This window comes from Austrofundulus limnaeus, unplaced genomic scaffold (genome assembly GCF_001266775.1).
Source record: "Austrofundulus limnaeus strain Quisiro unplaced genomic scaffold, Austrofundulus_limnaeus-1.0 Scaffold167, whole genome shotgun sequence".
In the NCBI taxonomy this organism is placed as follows: domain Eukaryota; kingdom Metazoa; phylum Chordata; class Actinopteri; order Cyprinodontiformes; family Rivulidae; genus Austrofundulus; species Austrofundulus limnaeus.
Window position 1 is genome coordinate 526,779 of NW_013952569.1, and position 18,229 is coordinate 545,007.

Below are 18,229 nucleotides of genomic sequence, written 5' to 3' on the forward strand. Positions count from 1 at the left end.
ATCCATCCATCTATCCATCCATCCATCTATACATCCATCCATCCATCTATACATCCATCCATCCATCCATCAATCTATACATCCATCCATCAATCTATACATCCATCCATCCACACATCATACATCCATCATCTATACATCATCCATCCATCTATACATCATCCATCCATCTATACATCATCCATCCATCTATACATCATCCATCCATCTGTACATCATCCATCCATCCATCTATACATCATCCATCCATCTATACATCATCCATCCATCTATACATCATCCATCCATCAATCTATACATCCATCCATCAATCTATACATCCATCCATCAATCTATACATTCATCCATCCATACATCATCCATCCATCATCTATACATCATTCATCCATCCATCCATCTATACATCATCCATCCATCCATCCATCCATCCATCCATCTGTACATCACTCATCCATCCATCCATTTATACATCATCCATCTATCCATCTATACATTTCCATTCATCCATCTATACATCATCTATCCATCCATCCATCCATCCATCCATCTATAGGTCATCCATCCATCCATCTATACATCATCCATCCATCCATCAATCTATACATCCATCCATCCATCCATCTATACATCATCCATCCATCCATCAATCTATACATCCATCCATCCATCAATCTATACATCCATCCATCCATTCATCCATACATCATCCATCCATCCATACATCATCCATCCATCCATCCATCCATCTATACATCCATCCATCCATCTATACATCCATCCATCCATCCATCCATCATCTATACATGATCCATCCATCCATCCATCATCCATCCACCCATCTATACATCATCCATCCATCCATCTAGACATCATTCATCCATCCATCCATCCATCCATCCATCTATACATCCATCCATCCATCCATCTATACATCCATCCATCTAGACATCATCCATCCATCCATCCTTCCATCATTCATTCATCCATCAATCATTCATCCATCCATCCATCAATCTATACATCCATCTATCTATACATCCATCCATCCATCCATCCAATCACTCATCCATCCATCCATCCATCATCCATCCATCGTATTTTAATATATTTATGCATCACCATATTTCAGTAAAATGTTGACTTCAGCCTCATGATGAGGAAACACAGGAGGTTAATTAGACCCTGATAACTAAGTACCAAAAAATATCAAACATCTTATTTATATTCAAGAAGAAAAACTGGTGTAGGTTTACTTTTCCCAGGTTTAGAGCCTCATGAGGGTCATTGAAGGCGGTGAACTCTCTGGGGCTGCCGTACAAGTTGACAAAGCAAGGACCAAAGGTGGGCAGGAAGCCAAGACTGTCGTCAACTGCAACGACAAAAAGAACAGAAACCTTTATTACAAGGTCCAAATGTAAAAGATATGAGCGTTGAAGAAATGCTTTTTGATCAGATATTTGAAAATTAGATATTCAAACCGATTTGAGATTGTTCAAAATTTGACAGAGTGAAAATAAAGATAAGCTGATATGACTGAAGACTGAACAAGAAGATATGTAGAGGATGGAGGACGTACTGCCAGAGTGGACGCTCCGAGGACTCAAGTCATCTGGATGCGTAGAGAGGAAGGATGGTTACAATTTACAGAGGATCAAACTCAGAGAGGAAACAGAGGTGTTTGAACGCAACTCAAACCCAAACACAAGCCGCTCTTTGTTCTGACTCAAGAACTTTAATCAGCAGGAAACTCAGCAAAACTCAAACTGTGTTTCTTTGACTCACACCACTTCAAAGACAGAAAACTCAAGCTCCAAGTTAGTCCTGGTTTTAAATGTCCATGCTTTGTTACGTTCACAAACCACCAATTTATCCAACGTTGGGTTCAAAATACTGGCTGATACAAAAACGGGTTGTACAAAAGACGTAGCATCATAGTTTAGAGCACAGATTCTTAACCCATGAGCACCACATTGAGGGCCTCAAAAAAACAACAGTTTTTAACTTTAGGCCGCAGAGACCCACATTGATTTTAAATAAGGTGCAATACATTTTGTCACCACTAGTAGTGGTAGAGCACCACTCAGATGTTTAACAACTTTTTTAATATGTAGAAGAACCTTAGATACCCACAGAGATTGGAAACCTATTTTAAATAAAAAGTAGAAGCATAAATGAAGGCAATCCATCAAAAAATGCCAAAGTTTGTCACTAATATGAAGAGCAGCTTCTGGTTCTACCATGCAATACYTTAAAAGTTCAAAACATTATCAGTTATATTTGCAGATGCAGCTATATTTTAATTCGCACTTTATCAAATTAATTATTGTAGTTTATTTTTTAACATTTTGAACATATTTTACAGAAACTTTAAATTTGTCAAAAAGCTGTTATGTTATTTTTTCACTAATATGAAGAGCAGCTTCTGGTTCTACCATGTAAAAGTTTAAGGCTTTATTTTCATTTGTACTTTATCAAATTTAGTTTTACTTTTGTTTATTTTAAACATTTACATTAAACATTTTGAATTTTTTTATTTTATGATCACAATTTTATTTATTGAAATGTCTATTTTTGTTATTGTGTCAAAAAAATTACTTTTGTGTTGATAAGCCTTAGTGGTCTGTTGACTGACCTTTGTATTTGTTCAAATAATTGTTATGGGCAGGTTACGATATAAAAAATGTTTGTCATAATCATGTCTTGTGATTATTTGACAGGAGTTTTACTTTTAAACTGTAAGTGTATTTTAATTAGTTACAATGCAAATATAATACAAATTAAACCAACTATCATTTTAAATCAAGATTTAGAATAATTATCATTTTGATCCGTACATTAGTAACGTCTGACTGGGCCTCGTGTCACTTTATGATCAACAAGTTGGGCCGCGAGGTCAAAAAGGTTAAGAACCCCTGCTTTAGAGAACATATTACGGTGCTTACAGGAGCAGAATGCTGAGAAATCCATTGTTTTCTTACATTGCTAATGGAAGTTAGCTTAGTTAACAAGCACATTAACTAATTAATGAACAGTTTTATGGTTCTGCTGGTTTTCTGATATGCAACTGGAACACGGTTAAGTTGAGTTGGATATTATTCCCAGATCATTTCCTCGTGTCAGACAAACACAACAATCACCAACCAGCATTAGCGACAACAAACAAGAAACTACAATAAACGAGGTGAATGTTCCACATTCGATCATACATTTCTCACATAATAACACATAATAAAAAGTTTGGACTTGTTATTATACTATCTACTGTAAAGTGAACACAGCTGGAACAAAGAAACAACCTACATGTTAGTTACGTTAGCTCATCAAGCCATTGTCTCTGGCTGCTAAATCTGATTCATTAGTATGTTTAAAGATACGAGTACATTTGTCAGGTTATTTTGTAAGAATGGACCATAAATCAATTTATTTTCTTAATCTGGTATTTTAATTAAAATATATTTTAGTTTCAGCCAAATGCTTTCAACCAGTCAGAAGACAAAACTTGAACATAAAACTGATTGGACGTGACGAACCAGGTGGAGTAAAAACACTTCTGGTTCAGACCAGTTAGGACTGGTTTCTTACCATCGATCTCTCCTCCCGGGGCGGAGATCTTCGACATGCAGAGGTGGGTCGTGCCGATGACATCATTGTGACTAGCTCTGTCCCTAAAAAGAGAAGAAAAATCCAATTTTCTCCAACTTTTACATTCAATTACAGCCAAATTATTATTCTGTAAATTAATGTTTGAAGCTATCAGGAGAATACGGCTTTCCAACGCGTCACAGATGTTTTTATTCATTCATAGAAATCAATTTATACAGCGTCACATAGAGGTGTGTGCAGGAAGGAGATCACGTGATAAATCCAGTGATAAGTGTGGAATTCTGTGAAAGACGAACTCCAAACACAGCTGATAACATTTATATAAAAGCTTTTGATATCTGTGGTTGAAACTGTCTCGCTGTCGTCTTTTTGAAACTTGTGATTTCAAAGTAAAATCCACGTGTATTATGTGTGTACACATATGCTCAATCAGAACAATACATTCTGACAGCATTTGTGTAGAAATATATTCACATATTTATTAATATAGATGGGATTTCAATAAAATTGTTCCACCTTACGGTGTCTTATTTTGAAAATACGGATGTTGTGTTTGTTCCTTTTCCTATTAGTGCGACGTGATCTTTGTAGATTCACTCCAGAGCAGCTCCAGCGTCCGGCAAAAATAGGATCAATCTGGAGATGCAACAGCAGGAAAAGGAACAAGCACAACATTTGTTTTTTCAAAATAAGACACAAGTTGGACTAATTTTGTTAAAATCCCAGCTATATTAACCAACATATGGATATACTGTATTTCTACACAAATGCTGTCAGAATGTATTGTTCTGTTATACAAGCAGATGGCAACATGTAGCATGAAGCATATGTGTACACACGATACGCGTGGATTTTATTTTGAAATCAGAAGTTTCAAAAAGACGACAGCGGCACAGTTTGAACCACAGACATCAAGTCTATTTTATCAATGTTTTCAGTTGTGTTTGGAGTTCATCTAAGACAGAATTAATGCTCTGACTTCCACATTTATCACTGAATTTATCACGTGATCTCCTTCCTGCACACGCCTCCTCCTCTGTGCGTCGCACCGGAGCGGAGCAGCATTCAGGGTTAAACAGTTCCTGAAAGCTTTTCTGTCCACCTGAGCTCTGAAAACGTGGATTAAACGCGACGGTTCAGTCTTTGTGAAATTAAAAGATGTTGATTCACCAGTCAAGAATCCGAATCCTCATCTTCTCACACATGGAGGGAAACTAAAAAAAATAAAATAAAATACATTTTAATGGTTGTGTAGATGTTTTTCAGCACAACAGCTGTTTGCGTGTCTCACTCTGATGGGCATGGCTAAGTTCTGGTTCCACTGTGGGTTGGCATTTTTCTCCAGAATTTTAGTGCAGACCTGAAAGATTAAAAATTATATATACATTGTAAATGTTAGGTTCAACGCAGACAAAAAAGGTTCTTGAAAAGTCGTACCGTTTTGCCAGCGAAGTGGACTTCCACCATCGGATCCACCAGGTTCTTCCTGTTGGAGTCGAATCCGAGGATCTGCTTCATCCCATCCATGAAGGCATCGTCCACTGCAACAAAACCAGTCGTCTCAGTTTCTGTTTCACCAGATAAACTGAACTCACGCCGGTGAACTGACTTTGCGGAAGGTCTTCAGCTCTGAAGATCCTCAGAGAAAAGACGGCTCCTCTCAGAGAGAGGCCGGCGGGTCTCAGCAGGTTTCCTTCGATGTCCTCCTTTTCCTCGACGCACTCGCGCTTATCAGCCTGCTTAAGAAAACAATCATCACGTCTGCGGTCGTCTTTGAGTCTCCTCCACCGTGCCGGGCCACGCTACTCACCGGCGGCTCGTCTCCAGCTGCCAGTACGAACAGGCTGACCTTCAGGTAACCTTTGACCCCAGCGGAGAGGTCATCGGGGTCCGACAGCAGCAGCCATTTCCTCAAGAAGCAGTGTCCTGAAATGTGCAGACGATACAAAATGAGGTCAAATTTAAACCAAACGCTTCCGTAAGTTCCCACCAACTTACTGTGTTCATTGTACACGGTGCCCACATCCAGCTGGAAGAACAGGAAAAGGATTTTAGCTTGATTGATTTAAACTAGAACAGAGAAATGTCCAGAAAAAATACCTTAAATTCACCAATAACTGCATCAGTTCTCAGGGAGCGAGAGTCACAAACCTGGAAATATGAACTCCAGTTATTATTTTTTTAAATACCAAACCATTAAAGTTTTTAAAGTGATCCACGTTTAGTTGTAACATTAGACTTTATTTGATAAACATTTATTTTAACTGTGAAATAAGACTGTAAAAATACTGTAGGATGTTCAGTTTTTATAGTTTTTAAACTAAATTTTTAAAAATATATTACACTGATGGAGCCATTTTATTTACAAGCAAAGCATTCTGGGTAAATGATGATGGAGGACAACAGAGCTGCTTCATGGAAGAAGAAACTCAGCTTAGCCTGTTAGCCTTTGCGCTAGCGCCCACGTTATATTACCTTGTATGTATTAGCTTGGTGCTAGCACGACAAACAAGCTAAACTGAGGTCCTCCATCCATATTTTCAGTTACAGCTGAGTCATTTTTGTGTTCCCCTCTCTGTCATGAGGATGGAGGACCTCAGTGACGAGAGGAGAATGTGTAGCGCTAAGCTAATACATACATATGGTGATAGCATCGGGGCTAATGCTAAAGCTAACAGGCTAATCTGAGGTTCTTCTTCCATGAAGCAGCTCTGTTGTCCTCCATCYATATTTTCAGTTCCAGGCTGAGTCATTTCTACCTTCTCCTCTCTGTCAACGCTCTCTGGTTTCATTTAAAAGAGTCGATCATCAGATATTGTCCAAGATTAACCTTCAGGGTGGATATAGCTCGCTAGCAGCCTCGCACCGAGGACCTATCCACATCATTTACCCAGAATGCTTTGCGTGTAAATAAAATGTCTGTCCATGTTAAAATATATTTTTACAGTTAAATATGTTTATTAAATAGTCTAATGTTACAACTAATCAAGAATCCCTTAAATAAGACTCTTACGGTGATGAAGATGGGTTCGTCGAACAGCTCAGAGGGAGTTTCGAAAAAGTTCAGGAAGAACGTCTGCGGAGAGAAACCCGACGAGCGTCAGAACTCGCTCCGGGAAATGTTTGGTAGAACGGCGAAAAGTCGCTCACCTCGTCAAACACCGGGTTTGTACCCTTCCGGATGCGAGTCCGTTTGGATTGCCCGGCCACGGTTACCTTGACGACGGGTTTGATGTTGATGCCCGGCAACTGCCGTGCCTCGATGACACGCACACGGACCTGAGGGAGAAGAACGACAGTGTGGGGGACTTTCAGTAATCGAACTCTGAACAAACCCGGGTCTTTAATTATACTTTTTACCTTGAAGTTCTCTAAATACTGTTAGTTTTCAGTACTACCCGTACTACAGGAAGTACTACCCGTACTACAGGAAGTACTACCCGTGTTCTAAATGTATTTTCATGTGAGAACTCCTCTGACCTGTATGTCCTGAGGTTTGTTGGCCAGAGGTTTGGACTGGCTGTTGGATCCTCTCCTCCTCTTCTTCAGCCCTCCGTGGGTGTTGTAGGCCGGGGGGGAGCGTTTGGGTGTCTGTGTGGTGGGAGACTCCTGGCCAGGAGGCCCCTGGGGGCCCACAATCACCATGGAGCGACTGTCGTCGGGCCCCGGCTCCTCTGCCGGCTCCACCATGATCATGCTCTCCGTGTCCTCCTCGCAGAACGTGTCCAGAGAAATCACTGTCGAGACAGGACGGGGGTCAAACCTTTGGGTTTTGTCTGCATCTAATAAAAAATAAAAGATTAAAAATAATTTCGTTTTTGGGGTTGTGTCACTTGTAACGGTGTCCAGTTCCACGCTGGGGTTGATGTGGGGCAGGGACTCCGGCTGGGGGGTCGGCTGGAAAACTGGAGCCGATCCAGGAGGGGGGGTGTAGGAGACCTGCAGGGTCAGGGTGGCCTGGTGGAGCCACAGCACCCAGTTAGACCAGAGCAGTGCATCAACTGAAGAGAGTCTATTTAAAGTCGTAACATTTCATTTTTTATTCAAATAAAGCAAAAACTGAATACAGCTGCTGGTTTCACACATATGCAAAGACTAAAACATGAAAAATGACTTATTTCGGCCAAAGAAAACAAAATCTACTTAACAAAAAGCCTCTAATCTTTTATATTTTTTGTTGTTATGTAAAAATATTTAGAAAAAAAAAGTAAATTAGTGTTTGGTAGATTATTTTTTTGTCAATGCTTCTTGGCAATCAATATTACGTTGGCAGTTGGCACCAAAACCTCAAAACAAGTGTCAACAGAAACATCAAAATATGCTCTACTGCTCATCCCACAAATGCATGTTCCTTACAAATGTGACACAGTTTAAAAGGTCAATTAACAGGCTTTCTAACAGTATAAGATTTATTACCAACGAGCATTGTTACAACAAAGAAATGATCAACCAAACACTAATTTACTTACTTTTTGTGCTAACTAAGTATATAAAGGAAAATCTGGGCTAATGCTAATGTATGAACAGCTAATGTTTCACACGATGTAAACAGTTTTAGAGTTTATTAAACATTTTAACAGTTTAATAATCCTAAACTGTAAGAAAATTAAAAAAAATTAACTCTGAAATCCAAAACTACAGAATTTTGAATGCTAACATGTAGCTAGCTGGCTTACATTAGCTTATTTTAGCTTAGCTTAGCATGGGGCAGAGAAAAGACTAAATAAAGGGAGCTTGCTGGCTCAAAACACAGATTTACTGTATCTATGATAAAAAAGAAACAAACGACTGATTATTTGTTTTGGTTTTAAGAAATTAGTGATGTGATATACTATTCAAATTCAGAAAATGGGTCCAACAAATAAAAGGCCTAAATATAAAAAAGAGCGACAAGTTATTTGGACTTGGTTCAGGTTTGTCTCTATTTTAAGCCGCAGACAGGAAACTCAGTGATTTATTTGATGTTGTTGTTTCATGGTGTTGAGAGGATTTATGCTGTGTCGTCACGGCTCACCCCCGTGTTGTTTCTCTTGGTGTCCAGCAAAGAGATAGTAAAGGTGGCGGCCAGGTTGGGAGAGTTGAGGACGTCTCTGAGGGCCAGCCAGCATTCCCCCAAAAACCTGAGCAGACCGGTCGGAACAAAACGTTAACTTTAACTAAAAAATACAGAATTTCATAATCCCCCCCCCCCCCTTCAAATCATCATGGTAGGGTTCTGATTCTGTTCAGCCAAGTTCACTCTGCTCCACTGGTTTTTACCTGTTTCGTCCCATTTTCTCATGGTCTTTGACGACACAGTGGATCTCTGCTCCCGAGTCCAGAGGAATCCCCTTCAGGTCCCACTCAAAACCCTGACAGAAGGACAGGATGTGGTGGTAAAATAAGGTTCGTTTAGCTCCAATGAAGAATAATTTACAGATCAAAGTTCATTCATGCTGGTCTTTGGTTCTGAACTTACTTCATTCCAAACAGGGTTGGGGTTGTTTTTGATGACCTTTGTCTTCTTCTTGGACCCTGAAGCAACAAGAGACTGTGTTTTTATTTTAATTCAACATTTTATCCTTGTTTAGTGTTACAGTACACATATATTTAAACAACCCGGGCTGTACTGGTAGTGCTACAGCTAGCTGCCACCACCTCTATTTTTCATAGAACTGTGCAAACCATTTTGTTTGACAGAACTTAGTGGATCAAGTATTACTCATTTGTCACTCTTGGTCCAAATGAAATTGGTTCAGATGTTTAAGAATAATCCAGGAACTAAAACAGTGTCTCTGTCCACAGTGAAGACAGATGTCCATCTCCATGGACCACAGCTCAATTGCTGGGTTGCAGTCACATGACCCGGAGGACGCGTGAATGTCAGATGGGGGGGAAGGAAATTATCTGCTCTGGTTCAAAACACAGTGAAATGGATCACAGCGAGTACGCTAATGCCCTAAATGGGCTGGTGTAGACAAGATATTGAAAAAACAAATATGCGTACATTTAGGATATGATTCGTATTATCTTAATAAATAAACGACTTGTTATATAGGATTCAAGAACTTATTGTCATTGTTTAAAAAAAGGCAACGAACATGTGTTTGGAGTACAACACTCAGTGGTAGTAGCATATTTTAATTTAAAGTGCCTAAAAGGTAAAAGTGACCTTTTACCCAGTGTTGAGGCGATAAACATAAACTACTATCTGGTGATGCAGACCTCATGTTATAGGCTACGACGAGCCAAATGAAAGCTTTCAAAAGCTTCAAAGCTACAATTATTTTGTTTCAGGTTGGGTCAAACATTTAGGATCCAAAAATACTTTAAATGTCTGTTGACTTGTTTCTGCCTGGGTGAGTTTTGCTATTTTAAGTAGTTAGCCTATGATAACAATGCTATCGCTAACGCTAATAACAAGTTAACTCCTGTTATTTCTACGTGCTTGGATCTACTTGCAAATAATTTATTTAGCTTCTGTAAACCCAAATTCAAGTAACTACGCAGGAAAATATCTGACAACATGATTTAACGATACAATCCTGACCTGTTAGAAAGTGGTCACTGCAAACTGTTGCATTATTCGTTTCCTGTTTTTAGCCGTAGATTGTTGATCCACTTTTGTCCTAATTTTTCTGCAAGTTTTTAAAATTTAACTCCCTTGTGACACACTACTTTCAGAACATGAAAAAAACTTTGACATTTCTCCTGATTAGAGTGGCTGCAACAACTGTACACGGCACAGAATTTAGGCATTTTGACACTGAATCAACAGAAGGAAACATGGCTTCATTTACTTCCTGGCCCCCATCTGCATTTCATGACATCGATACCACATCATCTGCACCCCAGCAATAAGCCGAAGAAAGGTTTTACTGTCGGACAAAGGTTTGAACTTCTTGGAAACACAATGACAAGATGTAAGTTTGGAAGAGTTGAGGTAAGGCTTTCAATCCTATGAACAAAATATCTGTCAAGCATGGTGGTGGTAGTATCATGCTGTGGCACTACTTCAAAAAGCAGATGAAATGGTGGAAGTCGACCATCTCACATCAGCAGCCAGACAGTTGAAACCTGCGCTGTAAACTGATATCAATCTGGACAGAGTTAAACTCAAGTTCTTCAAGCCATCTGACAACAACAGATAAGAATGGGCCTCATGCAAGAATCGTTCGTACGCACAGATTTGTTCTTAAGTTGTGCGTACGAGTGATTTAGGAGAATTTGTGGCATTCACCAATGTTTTCGTATTCTAAGATTTTTTTCAGATACGAACAAAATTCACGAGTGGTCCAGACCTGTCGTATATTTTACCAGCAGTCAGTCTGTTGTTATCCAGACGGGTTTTCCTCCCTGATAACTTTACATTTCATTAGTTTGAAGATATTTTGAGTTGAAAATAAATCACACTCCACAATTATGTTGACAATAGGCTATTCTGCTTGAATTAGAGTTATAATTTTAAATGTAATAATTTAGACTAACAATATAAATTGTCCGTCCGGCCGGCTTATCTGGGATCGGGTGCGGGGGACAGCAGAGAGACCCCGCTCTCCCCAGCGACACTTTCCAGCTCGTCCTGGGGGACTCTGAGATGTTCCCAGGCCAGAGGGGATACATAATCCCTCCAGCAAGTCCTGGGTTTTCTCCAAAGTGCCAGACTTATTTTGAAAACATTTTAAAATGCTTATTTCAGAACCGCAACTGAGACCACCTGCGACCGCGCGCAAGCAGGGGGTGGGTGGGTACGGTGCGCAACGGTGTGTCTTCTGAATAAATGAAAATGATTTAACACAGTTGTTTATACTTTTAGCAGCTCTTTTTATTCCACAGCTGACCTGCTAAAAATGACAGATTTTCTTTTCTGGATCTCTGACAGACGGACTTCAATCTCTGAACTCGTAAAGTTTTTATTTTTAGTTTTCGCTGTCATTTTCATGAATGGACACTTCCTGATATCTGAGGCAGGAAACACAGCCTTATATGGTGTTTTTGGGGTGGTAATTATGCTAATCTCCTCTCGCGTGCACGAGCAGCTGGATACGAACAGGTGAATTTACGCAGCTCATTTACACACTTTTCCTGAAGATAGAAGAGTTTGTTGAATCTGACGTGACATGTTCGTACGAACCCTTTGTACGAACAAAAGTAAGAGAAATTTAGGATAAGAATACGAACATGTTCTTGCATGAGGCCCAATGTTCATAACTTTATCTCAGAGCCCACTTTCAAAAAGTCTGAACCACTGCTTTAAATCATCTTCTCCATTGAAAACAACCTGGATGTTGTATTTTAAGTATAGGCCGAACTCCGCCCATGAATAGACTTGTATCACAACTGTGGCTAAAATGTAACCAACAAACTTAAGCCTGTACAATAAACCAACTAAACCAGGTCCAACTCTAACTTCAAATCAAACACAACCAGGACCTCAAACGAGACCTTGGGTTGTCTCGTGGGGACCACTCATCCCAACATCAAATGAGCGATGGGACAAAGCTCTGTGTAGTTCTCAACTGACAACCAACAACAAACAACGTCTTCACGTTTGTTCGCATTATCTGTCTGCGACTTCCTGCAACACCAAGTCCTGAGCTCTGGTTTCCTGTCAGGTTAGACAGAAAGTGGGTGGTGTTGGACAGGAGGACAATGGACAGACAGAATATATCATCCACCTCAGGGCAGGGTGGAGGTGGAACTGATTCAGAACTGAGGTCAGTGAAGGCACAGAGAGGAAAAATTAAAGAAAAACAACAAAAACATTTTGGAGATTGTTTTTTTAAAGATAACTATCCTCTAGTTGGAATTCAATTATATTTTCTTCAAATTGACATAATTTAAAGTGCTATTTAAATGCTTTTATTTATTAATTACTCATAAAGTCTCCACAGAGCCATATATTGTGAAGCATTCTTTTGATAATATTCACAAAAACCTGAAAAATACTCATTTTTGAACTCGTCACACAGAAGCAAAGCCATGCAAATACAAATCTAAACTTAGCACAAAAAGTAAGAAAATTTTGTTTGGTAGATTATTTCTTAGTTGGAACAATGATTCCTGGCAATAAATTTTATATCGTTGGAAATCCTTTTAATTTCTCTTTCAAATGGTGCCACATTTGTAAGGATCATGCATTTATATAAATAATAATAATCTACCAATTGCAAATTTCCTTACCTGTTGTGCCAGGTTTCTAATTATTTTGCCTCATGTTTTATCATGATTTATGTTTCCACTCGATGTAACCTTAATAAACAATTACTCACTTCACATTACACACCCTCAGGAACGTGTTTGCCTTCCTGTTTTTCACAAAGTTTTAGTACGCACACAAACACACAACACCTTAATAAACCCACACACAGATTAACCTACGTAAGCGCACCTCCGTTCTCGGAGGATATCTTAACAAACATCTCCACCCTTCCGCACACGGGTCAAGAGGTTACAGTATTTTTTGTGCGGGTCGAGGGCTCAGATGTCGCTGTGGGTTGGTATCATTTCGGATCTGACAGGAAGTAACACAGCGCGAACTTCCCGGCTGGTTCTGCTTGGCACATTTTCAGTCATGAGCTGAGAATAGACCTGAATATGGGAAACCTAAGTTTAGACCCGCACACTGCCTCTGATTTATTGGTGTTATATTAAAGCAGACAGACAAGCACTTCCTGAGGCTTTAGTGAAAAATATTCAAGTTCTCATAATTGTACCGAAATGTTTGTGTTTCCAGATTAGAGATTGTGATTAAAAACGCACAGTTGCAAGTTTATGATTTTGATGAAGAACAAAGCTTATTGTTTTGCTCAAAACACTTTGTCCGGAAGTCCGTTTTCCAGTTCACAAACACAAACACGTGTCAAATTTAATCTCTTATCCACCTGCAGACCATTAACTATCATTAAAGCAGTTCTCCGCAGGGAAACAAGTAGTCAAAAACAATATTTTGGACGTTTTACTCAAGCCAAAACCTTCACTCAGAACCAAAAACAGAGATCAGAACAAGTATTGACAATTCCTCTCTGTTTATACTTCAGCTCAGATTTGTTTCCATCTCTTTCTCCTCCTGCTGTTTCCTCGCTGCCTTCTTATCGTTTCTATAAATAGACGAGGTTTCTGTTTTCCTGAGGGGATTGTAATATTCTCTTGAAAAGTTATAAAAACCAACAAACTGCTTCATGACTCGTGAATAAGACCTGACTGTACCTTTATACTCAAACCATCATTAAAAAAAAGGTAGACAGAACCAATGAGTGTTCAGTTTCATCCTGGTTTTATCAGGAAAAACTTGGTCAAACTTTGCAGAAGTTGGAAACTAACAGAAAGCAATGAACCTGTGAATCTTTTCCACTGAAGTTACAGGATTTAAGTCCAGTTAAGACCAGTTTAAGACTCAAGAGTTCCACTTAAGCCTTGATTTGTCCCTTCAGGTTTGATCTAGTGGGCTGAGAGTGAGGTAGCTATATTGTCTGATGGCATCAGGAAATTGTGGACGGACAAAAGGAGGAAGTTAAGAGCACATTTGCCTCATTAAGGAGGGAAACTTGTGGAAAGTACAAAAAAACAAGATGATGGAGGACAGGTTGTTGCTTTTCTGTCATGAACTCTTTCTTTCAGCCAAATCTAAATTAGATAAATGAAATTTGGAGACTCAAGCTTTTTAGCAACAAGAAGAACATTTGAACGGTTTCCATTTCGACAGACTTGGGCGCCGTTTACAGAGGTCCCCAGACCCGTTAATATTTGCCCAATCTCCTGCACGTTTTAGCTTCTTACCTGCTTCAACACACCTGATTCAAACAATTAAATTACTACTGGTGGGTAGGGCTGTGTATTGGCAAGAATTTGGCGATACGATACATATCATGACAGAGGGGTCACGATATGATATATCCCGATATATTGCGATACTGTGAGCAAGACGATATATTGCGATTTTTTTGTCCAAAAGTTCTATTAAATAAAAAACTCTTACAGTAAAAAAAAAGGAAAAACCAAAATTCTAATATTACATAGACAAACTTTTGATACATTTAGCTGTGTTCTGCTTTGTATGCATTTTATTTTATTTGTTTCATATTTCTTATTTCATCCATGTTTTCAATTATTAGACTAAATTTGCCAATAAATAGTTTGAAAATATGTTTTTTGCAGCTTTTATTTTTTAATATTAATTTACAATATGGTCACCCAACACTTAACAATAGCCTCTACCTCAAGATGTAGAGGAGCCAAATGGCTCACTGCGGCCCACTAGTGGTCAGAGGCTGAACTACAACATAAAAATGAACGGCTGGCAGGAAAGTTGACATTTTAAACCTTAATAAAAAATCGATACAGGGCTTTAGAATATCGATACAGTATCGGGAAATGAAATATCGCGATATTTCAGTGTATCGATATTTTCTTACACCCCTAATCCCCAGCCCCATTACTATTTGCCCAATCTCCTGCATGTTTTAGCTTCTTACCTGCTTCAACACACCTGATTCAAACAATTAAATTATTACTGGTGGGTAAAAATATTGATTCATCAGTGTACTGAAATATATTTTTCCAATCAATATCGATTTAGAAAATTCTCTAAATCAATTCAGTCCTTTGTCCAGTTCATCAGGTTATTATCAGTATTATTGTGCCACTGCTTTATTTTCAGGTATTTTATTTCTGAGAAATGTTGATGTATGCCATATCTGTTTATGTGGGCAAGAAAATAAATATCTAGAAATCATCCAGAAGGACTAAATTATTTGTGCACTTCTTGCTATGAAATGGATATTAAAGCATTTAAAGCAAACTAAAGCAAATTTAAATAGAATTAATTTGTGACTCAAAGAACTGAAATAGAATAGAATCATCCTGCTGGCTAAGTATTGCATTAGCATGAATAAAATACAACTTCAAACTCTTCCAATGCATTAACCCAGGGGTTCTCAAGCCATTTGGGTTTGGCGACCCCTTACGAGGGTGCAAAAAATTCCAGGGACCCCCTCATAAACCCCATGCTGTTTTAAAAGATAATTTATTGTCATTTCAACCCCTAAATGCCAAGGGAATATATATTATTAGTAAGTTTATTATATTTGTTTTATTAGTTCATTGTTCTCCGTGCATTTTTAAAAATAAAAACCTAATCAACAATTTAGTGACATTTTTTGAGGACCCCCAAGATACCTCTCGCGAACTGCTGAGAGTCCTGGGACCCCAGTTTGAGAACCTCTGCATTAACCAACAATAAACGCACTCCAAGCAGTGCGATATGAAAGTTGCACACACTGATACTGAGATGATGATATATTTGGGATACATTGTGCAGCCCTATTAGCAGCAGCCTATTTTAACACTGTGTGCTTTAAAAACCAAATCAACAATGAAGCCATTTTACCATTTTCTTTTTTGTTTTATTTAACTCTTGATCCTGGTGACGTTCCATTTCTACAATGTGTTGAAACAGAGAAAGTAGTTGGTGGCTTTAAAGGGAAAAAAAGACTTATTTTGAGAGAATTTTTAATCCTGCTAAAATTATTTTTCTTTGTATTTTTGATATGTTGTTAACAGTAACGTTCTCACCATCCAGATGTGGATATTTCAGGTTTTTGGTTACAGATCGAAATAACAATGAAACGCTCTAAAAACATTTATATAAATTCATTTGAAAAGATATCTGGAGTTGTGTTAATGTGACTTTGGTGTTTCTGGTTTAAACTGTACTTTAATGGTGGGACAATGTTGGTTAAATAAAAAGATAATGATTTTAACTGTCTTTTATAAGTTAAAAAATATTTGCCGTTAATGTTTAAAAAACTGATCATTTTGTATATAAAGTAAATTACTTTTAGTTCTGATGTTGTTTTTAGCAACGAGGCTAAAATTTTAGCATAACTAATTTTTCTTAATTGTCAAACACATAATAATAATGGCAATAGTATTACAAATAAATAACCTGTCATCAGTGTTGATCAGTATTACTATTAGCAATTAATTATGCCACAGTTTTTATTTTCTATTATGTTTTATTTGTTAGCTAGCCAAATTAGCCTACCTATCAAAACAAGACTGGTTGGAAATTAAGAAACAAACATTGCAGTTATACTTCTAAATGCTGTTTATTTGACATTTTTCATCACTGTGTTTAAGCTAACAGTTAAATACTTAGCAAAGCTAACTTAATGTCAAATTTAAAAGCTAATTTTAATTTTAATTTACAAGTCCCAATCATAACCAGGTTAATTCTAATGAACTTTTCAGAAACTTCAGAAACATGTGAGTTATTTGGTGAGTTTTAATTGTCCCTATGTGTAAGAACCTGAATGATTGTTCGTCTCACTCATGTGTCTCTGTCCCAACAAGAGGACAGGTCATCACCACAGCTCTGACTGGCTTCCTTACCTCTGAACGTGACACTGGCTAAAGGGTCCGAGCGCCTCAAATTGTTGGCCCGCTGAAGAACGCAACGCAACATGGCTACAAGAGTCCACCAGGGTCCAGAGATCTGCGAGGCTGAAAGAGTTCACTCAGCCCAACGAGCGAGGAGTCATGGAGTTCAGCAGCTGAAGAAGAAGATCCAGGGTTGAAGGACCACGGGGGTACAGGACCAACAAATGAGCTCCAAAGACTTATCAACCAAAATAAAAGGAAAAATGTAAAAGAGGGATCTTTTCTAAAGCTGTGGTTGTTCTCAAACTGATCAAAGTTCTTATTTTCCAAAAGTCTGCAAATTGTCCTTTCTTGTCGTCTAGCAGCATCTGCAGAATAAAATCTTTTCTCTTCCTTTCTGTGACTTTCTCTGACTCTGCTGTTGGGGAAAATGGACATCAGGAATACCTCACATCCAAAGGAAACTTCCACATTTCCTGTGGTCTTTTCCTCTCTAATGTCCTGATTGTTTCCCTCTCACCCAAATATTTGCCTGAATAATGTCTGCTTCTCTCCCTTCGCCGTTTCCTACCCTTCAGTCCCCTTATCTTGCTCTTTTTGTTTATTTATTTTGGTCAGATTGGATTCCGGTATTTTTTAGTAAAGAAAATCACTTGTGAAAGTACCGTCACTTAAAAACTGAATACCACCTTTAAACCCCAGAAATCCATGTTTTGAATCAATATGATTAAAACAAGAGTAAGATCACAATATTTATATTTAAATATAATTTATAATTAATATGTTTTGTTTTGTGCAACATTAACAGGTTCAAACATAGAGTCGAAGCTGTTTAATCATCATAACATGTTGGTTTTTATGATTTGTATCAATTTTAATGCTCTGTTTTCACTCTTTATATATTTTTTAGTTTGCATGATTTTTACTATTTTGCAGCGTTTTGTTCTCTTTGGTGAGTTTTAAAGGAATTTATAAGTAAATTGGATTTAGTCAAGAGTGGATGTAATCATCCTATAGGCTCTGACATGTTAGATAAATTTGAAAATGAGGTTTTTAAAATATCCGTAAGACTTGAAAAAATCTGTGAGATTGCTCTATACGTCCGTATACCTGCAAAATGACGTAAAATTCTTATAATTTACAGATAATCTGTACAAGTTGCTGCCTCTCTTTCCCCTCCTCCCCTCCCGAATGCAGGACTGCTGGTCTCTCTCTCTCTCTGTGTGTGTGTGTGTGTGTGTGTGTGTGTGTGTGTGTGTGTGTGTGT

The 18,229-nt window shown here is 38.3% G+C and overlaps 1 protein-coding gene across 6 annotated transcripts in view; it reads right to left on the reverse strand.

Annotated features, from left to right (window-relative positions):
* Positions 1–18,229, reverse strand: part of dysf (dysferlin, limb girdle muscular dystrophy 2B (autosomal recessive)) — a gene marked incomplete in the record, with an annotated part of 87,749 nt that overhangs the window by 63,853 nt on the left and 5,667 nt on the right. For 2 of the 6 annotated variants that reach the window (XM_014017398.1, XM_014017403.1), the window contains 17 exon segments: positions 1,254–1,369; positions 1,577–1,609; positions 3,583–3,665; positions 4,774–4,817; positions 4,895–4,963; positions 5,041–5,144; positions 5,213–5,342; positions 5,414–5,529; positions 5,602–5,632; positions 5,704–5,754; positions 6,617–6,679; positions 6,754–6,882; positions 7,084–7,340; positions 7,437–7,560; positions 8,618–8,723; positions 8,863–8,954; positions 9,062–9,117. In XM_014017398.1, the coding sequence (XP_013872852.1) occupies positions 1,254–1,369; positions 1,577–1,609; positions 3,583–3,665; positions 4,774–4,817; positions 4,895–4,963; positions 5,041–5,144; positions 5,213–5,342; positions 5,414–5,529; positions 5,602–5,632; positions 5,704–5,754; positions 6,617–6,679; positions 6,754–6,882; positions 7,084–7,340; positions 7,437–7,560; positions 8,618–8,723; positions 8,863–8,954; positions 9,062–9,117 (1,604 nt within the window). 6 annotated transcript variants of the gene reach the window in all.